The sequence below is a fragment of the Hyla sarda genome, chromosome 3 (genome assembly GCF_029499605.1).
Source record: "Hyla sarda isolate aHylSar1 chromosome 3, aHylSar1.hap1, whole genome shotgun sequence".
NCBI lineage: Eukaryota > Metazoa > Chordata > Amphibia > Anura > Hylidae > Hyla > Hyla sarda.
In genome coordinates this window covers 240550352-240570122 of record NC_079191.1, presented here as the reverse complement: position 1 = coordinate 240570122, position 19771 = coordinate 240550352, and the positions used below count along the sequence as shown (strand labels likewise).

General features: G+C 42.0%; 1 protein-coding gene across 1 annotated transcript in view; it reads right to left on the bottom strand.

Annotated features, from left to right (window-relative positions):
• Window positions 1-1951: 1951 nt before the first annotated feature.
• The window catches only part of AMD1 (adenosylmethionine decarboxylase 1), a 39168-nt gene continuing 21348 nt past the window's right edge, over window positions 1952-19771 (bottom strand). Inside the window, exons 4-9 of the mRNA XM_056566333.1 lie at window positions 9184-9286; window positions 8694-8736; window positions 8338-8482; window positions 4394-4486; window positions 4160-4315; window positions 1952-2651 (exon numbers count right to left, since the gene is read on the bottom strand). Of these exons, the coding sequence (XP_056422308.1) occupies window positions 2514-2651; window positions 4160-4315; window positions 4394-4486; window positions 8338-8482; window positions 8694-8736; window positions 9184-9286 (678 nt within the window). The 3' untranslated portion in view covers window positions 1952-2513. The remainder of the gene's footprint in view (window positions 2652-4159; window positions 4316-4393; window positions 4487-8337; window positions 8483-8693; window positions 8737-9183; window positions 9287-19771) is intronic.

The following is a 19771-nucleotide window of genomic DNA, read 5'->3' as shown; positions in this document are numbered from 1 at the left end:
ATATTACTATGTATTTATTGTAAGGTATTTTATAGGCATCATTTAGACATAGGAGGTAGTCTACAATTGACCAACATAACCTGTTCCAAACATTCAGCAAGATTGGGCACTAGGTAAAAATTCCAAATAGCCAATCCAGCTAAGACTTACATAAAAAGCGTAGACTGAATAAAAGGCTTTTAGAAGATTAGGTTATTTTAAAACCAAAGTAGACAGCCACCATACAAAGATTGGTCCTCAAAATAGGAACACCAGTTGTAGAACAGGTGCTCAAACATGATTCAAGCAAGGAAATGTTAGCTTCTTGAATGAAGCTTTAAGTTTACAGATCAATAAAAGTTCACCTTTGCCTAGATTTGCTGCCTGCCATCTAATCTTCCGAAAGTTGCTCCCCAGCATCTGTGACACTTGTTCACCATATGTTGTTAAACATCTTACTCTAATTTGGAAACTAAGTAATAGAATTTGCATGGTGGTTTTTGATCAGACACCCCCAAATGTAGTAACATCTACATACCAGCTGATTTCCTGGTTACCAAGCAGTCTACAGTGTTATTTACAACAGTTTGCTGTAGTAAACAATGAAATATGCAATTTGAGCCAAAGCACATTCCCCATTTTTTCTAACACATAGTACAGTAATAAAAAAAAAAAACGCAACAGTTGCATTAAGGCTGGGTTCACACTACGTTTTCTCCCATACGGGAGCGCATACGGCAGGGGGGAGCTAAAACCTTGCGCTCCCGTATGCCTTCGTATGCGCTCCAGTGTGTCATTCATTTCAATTAGCCGGCCGGAGTGAAACGTTCGGTCGGCTCATTTTTGCGCCGTATGCGCTTTTCCCCCGGACCTAAAACTGTGGTCAACCACGGTTTGAGGTCCAGTCGTAAAAGTGCATACGGCGCAAAAATGAGCCGACCGAACGTTTCACTCCGGCCGGCTCATTGAAATGAATGACACACGGGAGCGCATACGAAGGCATACGGGAGCGCAAGGTTTTAGCTCCCCCCTACCGTATGGGAGAAAACGTAGTGTGAACCCACCCCTAAGCTTGGCTCATTTCTAACTATAATAAAAGTGTTGGAAAATGCTGGGATGGCCAGCTGATAAATCTGTTGTATACAGTAATTAGGGAAAAGACCAGTACACCATTCATGTAGCAGCAGATTATTCTCACCCAGTATCTTTGGTCATAAGAACATGTTGTCATGGCAAACCTGAGGCCTAGTAGATGAAACAAGGGAATCTCCAGAACAGCACTTTGGCCACAAAAATGAATCTAAAGTTAAAGGCTGTGTTCTAATTGGTCATAAGATGCAGAGGATCAACTTTCAGACTGTGCCAAACCTCTCCAAATAGAAGTTATGCTCTAAAGAACATGAATGTTCTAATGCATTAGGTTTCAAACCAAGCATATTTAAACACTATAAAAAAGTGTTGTGTACAAATAAGTTACAATGAAATATATCCAGAAAGGATACATAAAGACAAGATAATGGCGATTGTATTTTCAGCGCTTTCAAATGCCTCCCAAACCAAAGTCTGCAATGAACACCACGACTGACCAATACCAAAATAGGTACAGTCCCAGAATCTCAACAACTCTTCATGTTGTAACTTACAAATAGCAATAGAGAACCAACACTACACATCTATACAGGGAAGAGCAGATGAGGTCACAGCACTGTTAAATACAGAACAGTAGTCACATGCATAATGTCACACGGATACAAGGAGGAAAAGGTCATGATTTTGTCGGAAGCGAGATCTGGCAGGTTTACAGCATATTAACATACAATCAGAACTAGCCGTTTGAGTTTTACAGAGAAAGAGCCACGCCAATACTGTCACAAAATGTCAGCATTGGTTGCAGAGGACTTGATGCCCATGTAGTCTGAGTGTACCAATACCGTGCACATCCATTCAGCATGTGAATGGATGAATTTTACAGATGTTTTAAACGTCCCAAATAAAGAGGAGAAACAATGAATAAAAAGGTCAGTAATCGACTAACCAGAAATATATAACTTATTTGTGAAAAACAAACTTCATATAGCCAGAAAATATGGTCCAGTGATGAAATGGCACACATGTAATCATGTAGTTCACAAAACCTTGTAATGGCCCTACAACATGAGCTAGTGTGGACGAAAACCTTGTCTGTGTGGAATTTTTGGTGATACCTGTAGAAAAACTATGCTGTGGCTTGACCTAGGTGCATTTTTACAATTATAGAATCTAGAACTTAATGTGTTTACCTTTTCTACATGCACTTCAATTTCACAGCAAGAGTGGCATTGAATATCTACACACAGGAGAGAGCATTCATGCAAGTTATCTAACTCCTTGATATAATAATGGATACAATTCAAACTCATACTAGGATTATATTCAGGGCTTCCTGTTACTAGGTGATGGTAGTGGAAACCATGGGCCCTGGCAACATTAGCTAGCAAGCACCCACCACCTCTCTTATTAGATTTCTTTTTGCGCTTCTTTCTCATTTTTTCTAATCAACTCTGCTGCAGCTGGATCTTTGCAAAACTGGTGAACACAAAATTATAATCGTTGAACTGAGCAAATTGGCGATCAAGTCGCTTGAAGCCTTCAATCTTCTGAGCACATGTGAATGCTGTGCGACATTTGGAACTCTAAACAAAACAAAAAAAAAAAAACACACATTGAAATGAGTTAGAAATATTCACACCTTAAATAGAACTTTAAGTCACTTTATTATACATACAAATGCCAAAAGATATTGGGGGGCTATTTACTCTTGGCTTTACCATTTTTGGAGTGAATACATTTTCATGCAATAGGTGAAACGTTGCAAAATTTTTGTGAAACTTTAGACATTTCAACAAAACAACTTTAATGTACACTGCTCAAAAAAATAAAGGGAACACTAAGATAACATCCTAGATCTGAATGAATGAACTACTTGTATGAAATACTTTCATCTTTACATAGTTGAATGTTCTGACAAAAAAAAAAATCACACAAAACTGATCAATGGAAATCAAAGTTATCAACCAATGGAGGTCTGGATATGGAGTCACACTCAAAATCAAAGTGGAAAACCACACTACAGGCTAATCCAACTTTGATGTAATGTCCTTAAAACAAGTCAAAATGAGGCTCCGTAGTTGTGCGGCCTCCACGTGCCAGTATGTCCTCCCTACAACGCCTGGGCATGCTCCTGTCCTGGACAGTCTGTGGTGTAACGTGGCATTGATGGATGGAGCGAGATAGGATGTCCCAGATGTGCTCAATTGGATTCAGGTCTGGGGAACAAGCGGGCCAGTCTATAGCATCAATGCCTTCCTCTTGCAGGAACTGCTGACACACTCCAGCCACATGAGGTCTAGCATTGCCTTGCATTAGGAGGAACCCAGGGCCAACCGCACCAGCATGTGGTCTCACAAGGGGTCTGAGTATCTCATCTCAGTACTTAATGGCAGTCAGGCACCTCTGGCAAGCACATGGAGGGCTGTGGGGCACCCCAAAGAAATGCCACCCCACACCATTACCGACCCACCGCCAAACCGGTCATGCTGGAGGATGTTGCAGGCAACAGAATGTTCTCAATGGCGTCTCCAAACTGTCATATGTGCTCAGTGTGAACCTGCTTTCATCTGTGAAGAGCAAAGGGCGCCAGTGGCGAATTTGCCAATCTTGGAGTTCTCTGACAAATGCCAAACATCCTGCACAGTGTTGGGCTGTAAGCACAACCACCTGTGGACGTCAGGCCCTCATACCACCCTCATGGAGTCTGTTTCTGACAGTGGACAAATGCACTTTTATAGCCTGCTGGAGGTCATTTTGCAGGGCTCTGGCAGTGCTCCTCCTTGCACAAAGGTGGAGGTAGCTGTCCTGCTGCTGGGTTGTTGCCTCTCCTGTTGTACTGGCCTGTCTCCTGGTAGCACCTCCATGCTCTGGATACTATGCCGACAGACACAGCAAACCTTCTTGCCACAGCTCGCATTGATGTGCCAATCACACAACATACAGACAGGTATGTTAGGACTATCTTTTATACCAACAAAATGGCACTGGGGTAGCATTATCCTCAACTATGCACAATTCGAGAATATGCACGCATATATAACAGTTTTATTTCAGGATCATAAAATTAACAGTTCTCTAAAAGTAGCTTTACCTGATTAACAAAAAGGGTGGTCACAAACTTCCTTGGCTTAAAAACATCCACAACTTTACTAATGAGGTCATCATAAGTAGTTTGCGATACATTAGTTTCAAAGCTAACATAGGAAAATTCTGGCTCTGGAGTGATGTGAATGGTCCAGTAAGTTCCCTAAGTATAAAAATAAAATAAGTTTGTTTCATGTGTAACTTGCAACTTTGTGTTTACTGCACAATGAAAGATACTCACATCTGATTTCATCCCATTCATTGAATAGCCACAAGGACTAAACATTGTAGCATCAATGACAGAACCTGGTATCAGGTCACGAATTCCACTCATCTAATAATCAATAAAATAGGCAAAAAAAAAAAAATAGATCAATACATTGTGCCTTATACTACCAATTACACCTTCAGTTTGTAACACAAAAATGAAAGCTGAACTCTACTCTTGATAAGGGTAACAACTGCAGAGGTTCTACTGCTTGCCTGAGAACTTCATCCCTATGCAAAGAGGCCATAGGGAGTGTGACTGAACATGTGTGTCCACCAGAACATCCAAATAGGCATTGCTGTACACAATATCAGGTGACATCATACTAAGAAATGTTATAACTGTTCACTGGATTTATTTATCTTAAAAAAGGGTCAACACTGACACTTTACAAAGTTCTTTATTTGCTTGTAGTATTGATTTATGCAATGTTTTAGAGAAAATACCTCTCCCGAGATGTATTCACTTTGAAAAACGACTTTAAGGGTACCTGTCATCCCACGAAAAAAATGTTGTAGGTTCTAGATACATGATCAGGATTACGTTCGGAGTAACATTTCTCTCACAGATACCTTCTTTCTTCATTTTTCATCCTGTGCTTTGCAGAAGGCATGTCTGTTTCTTGTCCTTACTCTGCATGACTCATCTGCCTCCCAGAGTCTGCTGTGCAGTGCTGGTCTCTTCAGCCAATCACTGCAGGCTGCTAAGTAACCCCCTCTTTTTTCATGCTGCAGTCTGATAGGAGTGGGCACAGAAGAGTGCTAGTCCCACCCTCACTTAATGGACTTTGGCTGCAGTATCATCTTTGTCCAAGCTGAAGCACGGCCTGGGACAGACCGGATTATATTCTAGATAAATACCATGAGCTGTACAGCTAGTGCTTCCAATGAAATATACAGACAGTCACTGTTAGATGCTTGGCAACTGTTCTTTCTTTATTCGATCTTTTTCATGAAAGTTCAGGACTAACATTTCGAAGCTTGCAGATGTTAAACATTCGGCATACAACCGTGCCAGCAGAGATGTAATTCACTAGTCGGGAGCCATCAGGGTCTGACGTGGAGGGGGCACTGATATGAACCAAGGACCTCCGTGTCACACCCTGATTGCTCCCGACTAGTGAATTACATCTCTGCTGGGATGGTTGTATGCCGAATGTTTAACATCTGCAAGCTTCAAAATGTTACATTCCTGAACTTTCATGAAAAAGATTGAATAAAGAAAGAACAGTTGCCAAGCATCTAACGGTGAGTGTCTGTATATTTCATTAGAAGCACTAGCTGTACAGCTCATGGTATTATCTATCTAGACTTGCATTGGGGATTAGGTGAATACCCACACCTGAGCACAGCATTGGAGTCTGCACAGGATTATATTCTGATGGTATGGGGACCCCTATGATTTATAAAAAGGAGATACAATTTTCTTATAAAGTATATTCGAAATGTTAATGTTTTGCTAAGATGTACAACACAAAAGTTGTTTAATCTGACAGTGCCTATTTAATGACCATAAAAGAATAAGATTGAGCATCACTAAGCAATCAAGTTTAGAGGGCTACTCCACTAGAAAAAATGTTAATCAACTGATGACAGAAAGCTAGAAGTCATTTACAAATCTGTTTATTAAAAATTATTAATCCTTCTAGTACTTAAATTTTTAGCACTTTTTTTGGAAAGCATTAATTAAAAATAAATAAATAAAATAAAGCAGTTTCACATACTATCCTGTACATAATCCTGTCTGGCTACAGCCTTTGTCCCAGCTGAAGCACAGGCTGGCAAAAAGTCCAGGAAGTGAGGGTGTGACTAGCATGCTATGCTCACTCCTGTCATGTCTGAAAACAAAGGAGGTGGTTACAGAGCAGCCTGTAGTGATTGGATGAAGAGACCCAGCACAGCAGACTCTGGGAGGAAGTGAATTCATGGTGAGTGAGGACAAGCTCAGTGCTCGTCTCAGACATGCCCCTTCTTGAGCATTAGTGGTACTCTTTAAATGCTGTCGAAGTCTATATTGAGGTGATGGAAGCTGCAGAGTCAGACAGGTGGAGATGCAGAAGCTGCAAAAATTTGTAGTATTTCTTCTATTTCACCCCAGGGGTATGTACACCGCTTACATTGCTCAGTACTGCCCTACAATGTTATCCATGCTGCTCCTAATGGTGGTGTGCTATAAAGATATAGGAAGAAGATCATTTGGAAGTTATCAAAAGCAGCCTCTCTCACACAGTAGCTGAGAAACAACTGAAAGTTACAGATTAAGCCAGCAAGAGTGAAAACTTCTGAAAAAAATGGCATATATTGCCATAAATTCTACAATGCCACAACTAGTTCTACTCTTCATGTACTTACACACATGCATACTCTGAAGAGTCACTTTGAAATTGAACATTAATTTTCTGTTAACATATTTGCACTTTAATTATCTAGACCATACTCCAAAATGGTTGAGTGGCAGTATGACACTTCTGGCCCATCCTCACTCTGGGCTCAAGCATCATGCTCTCAGGAAGTGGATTGCAGCCAGGGACCAGAGCAGGACACCTGAAGCACTGCGGAAGCATTGAAGGCAAGTACACTTTATATAGTGTAGAATCCTCTTTTTTGCACTTAAATTTTTCCCTCTTTACCTTTTAAAAATCATAACCCTTTAAATTTTGCACCTAAAAATCCACAAGGCTTATTTTTTGCGCCACCAATGCTACTTTGTAATGACATCAGTCATTTGACCTCAAAATCTATGGTGGAACGAACAAAAAAAAAAAAAAAAAAAAAAGTCATTGTGTGACAAAATTGAAGAAAATCTTCTTAACACCTCTTTATTCTGTAGGTCCATACGATTAAAATGATACCCTACTTACATAGGTTTGATTTTGTCTTACTTCTGGAAAAAAAAAAAAAAAAAAAACTACATGCAGAAAAAATTTATATATGTTTAAAATTGTCATCTTCTGACCCTTATAACTATTTTTACGTGCATGGGGCGGTGAGGGCTAATTTTTTTCGCTGTGATCTGAAGTTTTTAGCGGTACAATTTTTGTATTGATCAGGCTTTTTGATTGCTTTTTATTCATTTTTTTCATGATATAAAAAGTAACCAAAAATACGCTATTTTGGACTTTGGAATGTTTTTGCGCGTTCGCCATTGACCATGCAGTTTAACGATATTTTTATAGTTCGGACATTTACACACGCGGCGATACCACATATATGTTTATTTATTATGGTTTCATATTTTTTTATATGGAATTTGGTAAAAGGGGGATGATTAGGAAGGGGTTAGTGTTTTTTTAATCTATCTTTTTTATACTTTTAGTCCCTTTTAGGAGGAATACAGATCAATGTGGTTTCATAGAACCACATTGATCTGTGTGCTCTAGCGCTCGATTGATAAAGCCTGGCCCTGCTGGACCACCAGGGAGCGTTTAAATGTCCCTTTAGAAGCCGCTGTCAACTTTGACAGCGGCAATCTAAAGGGTTAATAGCCAGCCGCAGCAATCGCCGCATGACTGCTTTTAACGCTGGCTCCCAGTTACAGGAATCAACTGGGGGCTGCGTTGTATGACGCGGGCTCGAGTGGGTAGCCCGCGTCATACAACGGTTGCCATCTCAGGACGGGCCAGCTGGTCCTTAGACGGCAACCGGTTAAATCCTAAGTCCTTGTTGCCCCACCATCAGTTATTGACGGCTTCTCATTGTGTGCACAGGAAAAGTTGTGCATTTCCCACCTGCACATGTTAAATGACAACTGTTCAGTCAGGAGTTACTATGCAATCTTCATATATCTGTATTACAGAACTAAGCTTACATTCCTCTACAGTAAGCTTCGCCAAAATATTTACTTCCATTTTAAAAGGAGGTAATTGGGTTGTTTTAAATAAATACATACAACTATATTCTGTATTAAACTTGACCTACACGAGTGACATCATTTGCAGTAACACCATCTTTCATGTAGAACTGGTCCATGATCTCTGGGTCAAGCTCACTCATTAAAATTTCCAGTGTCTGATCTGGCTGGTTGATGAGAAATCCATCTGGAACATCCAGAGTATACAAGTACCTACAAAGAAATTGCAAAATAGTGATATACTTAGGACATCCTCTGTGTCAGACACTGAATTGTAAAGCAGTTCTGCCTAACAGCAGCTTAGGGATGAACTTTGCTAGGTAGAAATAAGACTCTCTCCATTCAAAACAATCATGTTCCGCATTTATCTGCAGTTCACTTGTGCACTCAGAATCTTAGTTATTCTGGAGGGCAACATACTTACCAGCAATCAGAATTCATGCGCCCCATGCAATAAGCTGCACCATCTAAAGTAAAAAAAAAATAATAATTGTTATACATGGTAATTTCTTTTCGTGCCTATTAGGATAAGGTCAATTAAACATACAAATTTATAGGGTTTAGAGAATTTTTAAGATGCAGTAACAGCCCTATTTGCACAGTAAAACACTAACATCTAAAAAGGTGGTCCATCATGGACTGCATGTTTATCAAACAGCATTATCCTCCCACAGACTAAAATGACAACTTTAAAAAGGCACTGGTGAGATTCTCATGTTATCCGCCACCGTATTGCATATAACCCCTGTGGTCCCCTAACCTCTGGGTTTAAGTTTGGGGAGACACTATGGTCTGATGACAGATGCTATTAAACTTTTGCTAATAGGGGGAAACTTTAAGAGCTAGGAAGGTTTTTTTTGGGGGGGGGGGGGGGGGGCTGGGAGGGATTTATAAAAGAAGAAAAGAATTCCTACTTGGAAAGATTTCATTTAAGAATTCAACTTCTTCCTGGAAATTTCTGTGTGGGTATTCCTGATGGTCTGGTTTCATAAAATTTTTTCGTGAATAAAAGAAGTTCTGCAAGAGGGAAAAAAATAAAATTAGAAAAAAACACATTCCACATAATATACGATAAAAATGGCAGAAGAAAAAAATATAAAATATAAAAAAAGGTGTCCCACATCAGACTCCCCACCTATATTCTCTTTTTGACAAGAGTGCATATGGATACAGGTAATTTGCATGAATAATTTTTTTTCAACAATTTAAGATTATGACTTAGGGGTTTATCAAGAACTTGTTATTAATTGCTAATCAAGGATTAGGTTGTGCAAAGCATTTATTTATGTTTCTAAAACAAGTACCGTATTAATCGGGGTATACCACGCACCGGCCTATAACACGCACCCTCATTCTACCAAGGATATTTGGGTAAAATGAGGGTGCGTGTGTGTGCATGCGTATACCCCAATACACCCCCAGGAAAGGCAGGGGGAGAGAGGCCGTCGCTGCCCACTTCTCTCCCCCTGCCTTTCCTGGGGTCTAGAGCCCTGCTGCCACCACTTCTCTCCCGCTGGCTATCTGCGCCGCTGCCCGTTCTCTCCCCCTGACCATCGGTGCCGGCGCCCCATTGCCGGTGCCGATAGCCAGGGGGAGAGAAGCGGCGCCGGCAATGGGGCAGTGGCGCCGATAGCCAGGGGGAAAGAAGGGGCAGCAGCACCCATTGCCTCCCCCATCCCTGGTTGTATAATCACCTGTTGCCGGGGTCGGGTCCATGCTGCTTCAGGCCTCTGGTGTGCGTCCCCTGCGTCGTCATTGCGCCGTGCATAGCAACGATGCATGGGACGCACACCGGAGGCCTGAAGCAGCGCGGCCCCGGCAACAGGTAATTATACAACCGGGGATGAGGGAGGCAACGGGGCAGCGGCGCCGGCAATGGGTGCCGCTGCCCCTTCTCTCCCCGTGTCGGCGCCGCTGCTCCATTGCCGGCGCCGCTTCTCTCCCCCTGGCTATCGGCGCCGGCAATGGGGCAGCGGCACCAATAGTCAGGGGGAGAGAACGGGCAGCAGCACCGATAGCTAGGGGGAAAGAAGGGCCGGCAGCAGGGCTCTAGACCCCAGGACAGGCAGAGGCAGAGAAGCCGGCAGCGACGGCAGGTCTCTGCACCTGCAAAGTCGCTGCAGTTCATTGATTTAAAGCGCCCGCTTTAAATCATTTAACTGCAGCGGCTTATTGGCGTATAACACGCAGGTAGACTTTAGGGTAAAAATTTTAGCCTAAAAAGTGCGTGTTATACGCCGATAAATACGGTATATATATTTTTTGAAGGAATATTTGTGACAGTATGTATGCAGTTTACTTTCTTATTCATGCAGTCTTCATTATGAGCCGCACTGTTCAGAGAGGGAGGTTCCGCATCAACAAACAAATCCAATACAAAGAATTGTTATATGTTGCATAGCATTTCTCGTCATCTAACACTCAAACATGACAATTTTGATGTTGCAGATCTTACTGTTCTTGAAACCATCCCATACATAAGATTAAAAAAAATAAAATAAAATTTGATTAGAGAATCTTGGGATTTTCACGCTTGACACTCTTTCAGAGAGGTTTAAACGAGATCATTGAGAATGCCTGTAATATGCATTGGTTCATTATATATACAGTAGTGTGTTCCCCTGTTCCCAATATGCCTGCTGGTCTTTTTACTAAGAAGATTTCCAGCGCCTCTTAGAACAGACCTCCCCTGAAAAGGTAGGATCAATTTCATTGCAATTCAAAGGATAGGTCATTAGTCACTAGAGGTGTGCAGACAGTACTATATACAGTTAATGGAGCTGGTAGCCAATGGGAGCCAAGCTGCAGTTACCTGGCACCACCACTATACGACGATTGTCAGAGGTCTTCAAGTCCTGTTTACTAACCAGCTGGTGTCAGCACCCTGCAAATCAGTAAGAACTAGACCAATCAAAAAGTCCCAGAAAACACCATTAACCCCTCAACGACAACGGACATAAAATGTACGTCCTGGTTTGGCGGGACTTCCCACACCAGGACACACATTTACATCCTGTGTATGACCACGAGCATTGGAATGGTGCTCGCGTCATACATAGCAGGTTCCGGCTGCTAGTAGCAGTCGGGGACTCGCTGGTAATTGCCGACATCTGCGATCGCGCGGATGTCTGCCATTAACCCCTCAGATGCCGTAATAAATACAGATCACGGCATCTGCAGCAGTGCCTCACTTTGAATGGATGATCGGATAGCCCGCAGCGCTGCCGCAGCGATCCGGCCGCCAAGCTGGATGATCGGAGGTCCCCTCACCTCGGCCGTTTCCCGGGGTCTTCTGCTCTGGTCTGAGATCGAGCAGAGCAGAAGATCACCGATACTGAGCAGTGCTATGTCCTATGCATAGCACTGAACAGTATTAGCAATCAAATGATTGCTATAGATAGTCCCCTATGGGGACAAAGTGTAAAAAAAAAAAAGTTGAAAAATGTAAAAATAAAAAAAAAGTAAAAAAAAAGTGAAAAATCCACTCCCCAATAATGAAAATTGTCCGATTTTCCCATTTTACCCCCAAAAAGCGTAAATTATTTTTTAGAAACATATTTGGTATCGTCGCGTGCGTAAATGTCCGTACTATCCAAATATATTGTTAATTATCCCGTACGGTGAATAGCATAAACGTAAAAAATAAATAAAGTCCAAAAATGCAGCTTTTTGTCACATTTTATAAAAAAAAAAATTAAAAAAATTATCTAAGTTTTATATATGCAAATGTGGTATCGATAAAAAGTACAGACGGCACAAAAAATTAGCCACATACCGCCCTATATATGGAAAAATGAAAAAGTTATAGGTTGTCAAAATAGGGCGATTTTAGATTACTGATTTTGTACAAAAAGTTTTAGATTTTTTTTAAGCGGTACAAAAATATAAAAAAGTATCTAGCCATGGGTATCATTTTAATTGTATTTACCCACAGAATAAAGAACACGTAATTTTTACCGTAAAGTGTATTGTGTGAAAACAAAACCCTACAAAATGTGCAAAATTTAGGTTTTCATTAAAATTTCCTCCCTAAAAATGGTCCTTAACCCCTTAAGGACCAAGGACGTACCGGTACGTCCTTGGTCCTGCTCTTCTGATATAACGCGGGGTTACACAGTAACCCCGCGTCATATCATGGCGGGCCTGGCGTCATAGTGAAGCCGGGACCCGCCTCTAATAGCGCGCAGCGCCGATCGCGGCGCCGCGCGCTATTAACCCTTTAGCCGCGCGCTCAGAGCTGAGCCGCGCGGCTAAAAGTGAAAGTGAAAGTTCCCGGCTAGCTCAGTCGGGCTGTTCGGGATAGCCGCGGCTAATCGCGGCATCCCGAACAGCTGACAGGACAGCGGGAGGGCCCCTTCCTGCCTCCTCGCTGTCCGATCGCCGAATGACTGCTCAGTGCCTGAGATCCAGGCATGAGCAGTCATGCGGCAGAATCGTTGATCACTGGTTTCTTATGAGAAACCAGTGATCAACATAGAAGATCAGTGTGTGCAGTGTTATAGGTCCCTATGGGACCTATAACACTGCAAAAAAAAAAGTGGAAAAAAAAAAGTGAATAAAGATCATTTAACTCCTCCCCTATTAAAAGTTTGAATCACCACCCTTTTCCAATAAAAAAAAAACAGTGTAAATAAAAATAAAAATAAACATGTGGTATCACCGCGTGCGGAAATGTCCGAATTATAAAAATATATCATTAATTAAACCGCTCGGTCAATGGCGTGCGCGCAAAAAAAATCCAAAGTCCAAAATAGTGCATTTTTGGTCACTGATCAATAAGTCCTATCAATGCAAAAATGGTACCGTTAAAAACTTCAGATCACGGCGCAAAAAATGAGCCCTCATACCGCCCCATACACGGAAAAATAAAAAAGTTATAGGGGTCAAAAGATGACAATTTTAAACGTATTAATTTTCCTGCATGTAGTTATGATTTTTTCCAGAAGTCCGACAAAATCAAACCTATATAAGTAGGGTATCATTTTAATCGTATGGACCTACAGAATACATATCAGGTGTCATTTTTACCGAAAAATGTACTACGTAGAAACGGAAGCCCCCAAAAGTTACAAAACAGCGTTTTTTTTTCAATTTTGTCGCACAATGATTTTTTTCCCCGCTTCACCATAGATTTTTGGGCAAAATGACTGACGTCATTACAAAGTAGAATTGGTGGCGCAAAAAATAAGCCATCATATGGATTTTTAGGTGTAAATTTGAAAGAGTTAAAAAACGAAAATGCAAAAATGGAAAAACCTCCGGTCCTTAAGGGGTTAAGGGGTAAAATTATATATCCAGTATGTATACACACACATTGGACATAATGAATCAAACCAGTCTGTCTATTAAGACAAAAAATAAAATTCCTGCCTACAGTGCCCTCATTTCTTTGGCAAAAATAAGTTGTGCTGTGGTTATTTCTGGCACAGAGACCAAATTTTTCTGTTCGACCCTTTCGTAAATAAAGCCAATTATACCTACAGGGGTCAGAAATAACACTAAGTGAGTGTCATTTTACTTTAGCATGTTTAACCAAGTTGTCAATGATAAGAGTACATTCACCAAATTTCACTACTTGGCCTAGAATTAGTAGATTTACATGAAAGATTATCCTGGAACTTTTACTACACAACTATGTATCAAATTGGCACAGTTATTCCTGTTCTATAACTATCAATGTCACAGGATCCCTTAAAAGGTAACAATTCAATAGCATCATCAGCAAGAAATCTTGTTAATGTCTATACTTTGTATTTGACCGAATAAATGGAAAGTAGGTGGTTGTTATATATGGAGGGGTTCTAAATCGTTTAAAGGGAATCAGTTTTTGAAATAAATCATTTTAACAATTAGAGCCAGATACTAACAAGTTTTTTCCTATCATTGTAGTTTGGCAAAAAAATGTAATACAATTTTTTTGTCATTTTGCCTGAGCTGTTTACCAGCATTTAGAGAAACTTCTACAGCAATTCTCATGGGCAATAGGCTGGACCAGACCCAATTCCCTAAAATTGGAGAATTTCAAAAGGCAAATTCTGACAGATACAGTTCCTCGTTTGTGTGGTGTTGTGCGGCGTCCGTTGCTGCCATGGCAGTGTCAATGGGGTGGCCCGGCCCTGGGACTGGTCTGAGTGTAATTGGGGCTGCTATGCCAGTGGGTCGTTCCCCCTGTGCGCACTAATGTTGCGGCGGCAGTGATCACCCAGTGCTACGCCATTTTATGCTAGGGGCGTTAGGGACACACTAAATAGGTGGCCTTAACGTGGCGAGTGGGCTAGAACTTTTTGATCAAAATGTATATTAACAACCTGCTTTTCAATTTATGCTGAGAAGCAAGTAGATCAAATTACAAATGGTGGATGTGTGACCATGTCTGTTTTCTCTACTTGAATTCACAGTTCCTCATTTATTATGCACTTTGATAAGACCACTTCCCCAGAAGTCGAATATTTTGTGCAATATTGGGAGGTCAACACAAAAAAGTTTCACTTATGTTTAACATAAAAGCATGATGCAAACAATAGGTCATTTTCTAACATTCCTTTTATGATTAGCAGTTTCTGCATCCCAGCTCTGGTGCATGCACCCGGGGTGGTTACAGTCTGGAGGCCGTCTCCGAGGCTTTGGGGGTATCTCATACAGATTATTGGGCGCATAACTCCTTTCACTCTAATACCCTATACCAGCGAGATGCCTATAATGCCATGGTACGGGGGGGGGTCTTTATTGTGGGAGTGGCTGGCCAGAGGGAGATTCGTTCAGCTAGGAAGAGGGCATTGCAATTGGAGGTTAGGGCTCTGGAGGCTGCTTTTGTTAGGGACCCATCTCCGGATGGTGAGCATGCTTGGGCTAAGGCGCAGAGGTCTCCATTAATTATCCAACGAGAAAGGGTCCAGTTGAAGTTAGCTGACAGGGAGGCGTCCCTCTGAGTTTGGGGACAAAAATGGGAGACTCTTGGCTTACTTGGCAAGATAGCCATCCTGTGGCTTCAATTCCCTGTATACAGGACCCTGCTGGGCCTTTGTTGAGGTGGTGACAAACGATCCGGGATATCCCACCAGGGAAGACTCTGGGGCTGGATGGGTTGATAGGAGACTGGTAGAGGATGAATGAGGAGAGGCTGGTCCCCCTGCTACTTAAATGGTTTCAGACAGCTGCCAATGCAGGCTCTCTTCCGGTCTGTGCGGGAGACTGTTGTGCTCTTTAAGCCCAGTAAGGACCAGCAATTGCCTGATTCCTATAAACCCATTTCACTACTGAATGTTGACATTAAAAGGGTACTCCACCCCTAGACATCTCATCACCTATCCAAGGATAAGGGATAAGATGTCAGATCGCAGGGGTCCCGCTGCTGGGGACCCCTGCAATCTCTCCTGCAGCCCCGCAAGTCATCAGCTCTCCAGAGCTACGTTTGCTCCGTGGCTGATGACTCACGATACAGGGAACGGAGGTTTGTGACGTAATGGCTCCGCCCCCTCATGACGTCACACCTCACCCCCTTAGTGTAAGTCAATGGGAGGGGGCATGACTTGCCACGCCCCTTCCCATAGACTTGTAATAAGGGGGCGGAACGCTACATCATGAGGGGCGGAGCCATCATGTCACAAACTGCCTGCCCCTGTCCGGAGAGCTGATGACTCGGGGGGCTGCAAGAGAGATTGCGGGGGTACCCAGCAGCTAGACCCATGATCAGCCATCTTATCCCTTACCCTTGGATAGGGGGATAAGATGTCTAGAGGCAGAGTACCCCCTATAAGCTTATGGCCAAGATTCTTGCTTCATGCCTTAACAATATTGCCTCTATCAATCCTGAACAAACTGGGTTTATGCCAGGTAGGGCTATTGACATCAATGTTAAATGCCTTCAGCTCAATATTGCTGCGGTAGAGGAGGATCTTTCTCCAGGGTTTGTGGTCAGCCTTGATGTGTACAAGGCGTTTGACTCGGTGGGATGGCAATATCTATGGGTATTCTTAGATGCTGTTTGTTTTGGCCTGGGGCTCCGCCTTTAGTCCTAGGGCCCGTATTCGTGCTAACTTGGATGTGTAGGACTTTTTTCCCTTGATCTGGGGACGAGGCAAGGGTGCCCTGCTGTCCCCCATTCTCTTTGCAACTGCTGTCGAGCCTCTTGTGGCAGCGAACCTGGCGGACCCTTCTATTTGTAATATCCTTAGAGGGTCTATTGTGTAAAAAGGTTTCCCTATATGCAGATGATACGTGTATTTGAGATAGATATAGATATCTATATCTATATCTATATCTATATCTATATCTATATATATATATATATATATATCTATATCTATCTATATCTATATATCTCAAATACACGTATCATCTGCATATAGGGAAACCTTTCAGGGATATATATATATATATATACACCCCTGAAATTTTTCAAGAAAGTGAAGTATTTCTCACAGAAAATTGCAGTAACACGTTTTGCTATACACATGTTTATTCCCTGTGTGTATTGGAACTAAAACCAAAAAAGGGAGGAAAAAAAATAAAAAATAAATAAAAAAAGTTAATTTGACATAATGTCACACCAAACTCCAAAAAAGGGCTGGACAAAATTATTGCCAGCCCTAACTTAATATTTGGTTGCACACCCTTTGGAAAAAAATTACTGAAATCAGTCGCTTCCTATAACCATCAATAAGCTTCTTACACCTCTCAGCCGGAATGTTGGACCACTCTTCCTTTGCAAACTGCTCCAGGTCTCTTAGTGGAAGGGCGCCTTTCCCCCCCCTCCCCCCCCCCCCCCCCCAACAGCAATTTTAATATCTCTCCACAGGTGTTCAATGGGATTTAAAGGGGTACTCCAGTGAAAACCTTTTTTCTTTTAAATCAACTGGTGGCAGAAAGTTAAACATTTGTAAATTACTTCTATTAAAAAATCTTAATCCTTCCTGTACTTATTAGCTGCTGAATACTACAAAGGAAATTCTTTTCTTTTTGGAATGCTCTCTGATGACATCACGTGCACAGTTCTCTCTGCTGACATTATTATAATAATAACGCCTTATTTATTGTTGTCCTTAGTGGGATTTAAACCCAAGTCCCCAGCACTGCAAGGCAGCAGTGCTAACCACGGAGCCACCATGCTGCCCTTAGCATACATCTGCTATGCATGGTTGCTAAAATGACAGATGTCAGCAGAGAGTACTGTGCTCGTGATGTCATCAGTGTTCCAAAAAGAAAGGAATTTCCTCTGTAGCATTCAGCAGCTAATAAGTACTGGAAGGATTAATAGAAGTAATTTACAAATATGTTTAACTTTATGCCACCAGTTGATTTAAAAAGAAAAAAAGGTTTTCACCAGAGTACCCCTTTAAATCTGGTCTCCTTGCTGGCCACTTCAGAACTCTCCAGCGCTTTGATGCCATCCATTTCAGGGGGCTTTTTGACGTACGATTGTGGTCATTGACCTGCTGGAAGACCCAAGATCTCGGATGCTAACCCAGCTTTCTGACACTGGGCTGTACAGTGAGACACTAAATCCATTGGTAATCCTCAGGTTTCATGATGCCTTGCACACATTCAAGGCACCCAGTGCCAGAGGCAGCAAAGCAACCCCAAATCCTCATTGAACCTTCACCATATTTCACTGTAGGTACAGTATTTTCTTTGTAGACCTCATTCTGTTTTCGGTAAACAGTAGAATCATGTGCTTTACCAAAAAGCTCTATCTTGGACTCATCTGTCCACAAGACGTGTTCCCAGAAGGATTTTGGCTTACTCAAGTAAATTTAGGCAAAATGTAGTCTTGCTTTTTTTTTTATCTCTGTGTCAGCAGTGGGGTCCTCCTGGGTCTCCTGCTAGTGTGTTTCATTTCATATAAATGTTGACGGATAGTTCGCGCTGACACAGATGCTACCTGAGCCTGCAGGACAGCTTGAATATCTTTGAAACTTGTTTGGGGCTGCTTATCCACCATCTGGACTATCCTGTGTTGACACCTTTCATCAATGTTTCTCTTCTGTCCACGCCCAGGGAGATTAGCTACAGTGCCATGGGTTGCAAACTTTTTGATAATGTTGCGCACTGTGGACAAAGGCAAATCTAGATCTCTGGAGATGGACTTGTAACCTTGAAATTGTTGATATTATTCCACAATTTTGGTTCTCAAGACAGTTCTCTTTCTGTTGTCCACGCTTAGTGTGGCACACACAGACACACAATGCAAAGACTAAGTGAACTTCTCTCATTTTTATCTGCTTTCAGGTGTGATGTTTACATTGCGCACACCTGTTACTTGCCCCAGGTGTGTTTAAAGGAGCATCACGTGCTTGAAACAATCTTATTTTTCCACAATTTTGAAAGGGTGCCAATTTTGTCCAGACCACTTTTGAAGTTTGGTATGAGATTATGTTCAATTAGCTTTTTTCCTCCTTTTTTGGTTAAGTTCCAATACACACAAATGGAACAAACATGTGTATAGCAAAACATGTGTTCCTGCAATCCTTTTCTGTGAGAAATACTTCATTTTCTAAAAAAAAAAAAAAATCAGGGGTGCCAACATTTACAGCCATGACTCAAAAATAAAAACCTTGGGGAAGTTGATAATTTATCTCAATTAGCTCCCCTCCCAAACGATTTTTTAGGCAGATATGTAGCGCTCTGAGATTCTTCTACTGGCAAGGTAAACCTCTTAGGTTGGGTCGGGCTCTCCTCCAGGTGCCAAAACGTCATGGCGGTTTGGCCGCTCCTGACATGTAAAATTATTTTCTTGCCTCAACTAGTGTATGCAGCATGGTGGATCTTTCGAATGCAGCTATTGCTTTGGCTGGAGCACTTCAGCCAACAGGTTATACAGGTATTCTTCAGAATCCTCTTATCCTATCCCTATTCAGACAGTAGCTAAAGTTTGGTCCATGGAGTCGGGAAGGTATCCAACCGCTGGTGTCTCCTAGAGCACCTCTGTGGGGGTGCATCTGTTTGAGGAGGATCATGTTTTGTTGTCCTGACATATGGGAATGATATCACATCCCTGGGAGTGCCTTCTATCGGTACCTACAGCTTATGCATGCAGTTCAGGTTTGGCTCCTTTATGGTTACCCCCTGCCTTTTCTGAGGTGGAGCTTTTCCTAGGTACCACAGACATTTCCAAGCCTCTCACCCAGGCATATGCCCTCCTGTTTTTGAATTAGCCTTTGGTAAGTGATGATCAGATAAATCAGGGATGTCCTCCACCCGATGGAGGGAGGTGGAGAAGTCGTAGGTTTGTACTGAGACTTTACTACACTCCAGAGAAGTTGAAGCGCATTGGCATTTCCCCTCCGATACTTTGTTTTGCTGTTCGTTGGAGGTAGGTACGTTTCTCCATGCGGTTCTTTGGTTGTATGGTTATTATGTTTGAAAAATGCTATAAATACTTTAAAGCAGAGACTGCTAATTTTTGCCCCTTTTAAAAAAAATTTTTTTTACCTCTTAAGGAAGCAGGGCGTACCTGTACGCCCTGCGCCCGATCCCCATATAAAATGCCCCGCGTCATACCGG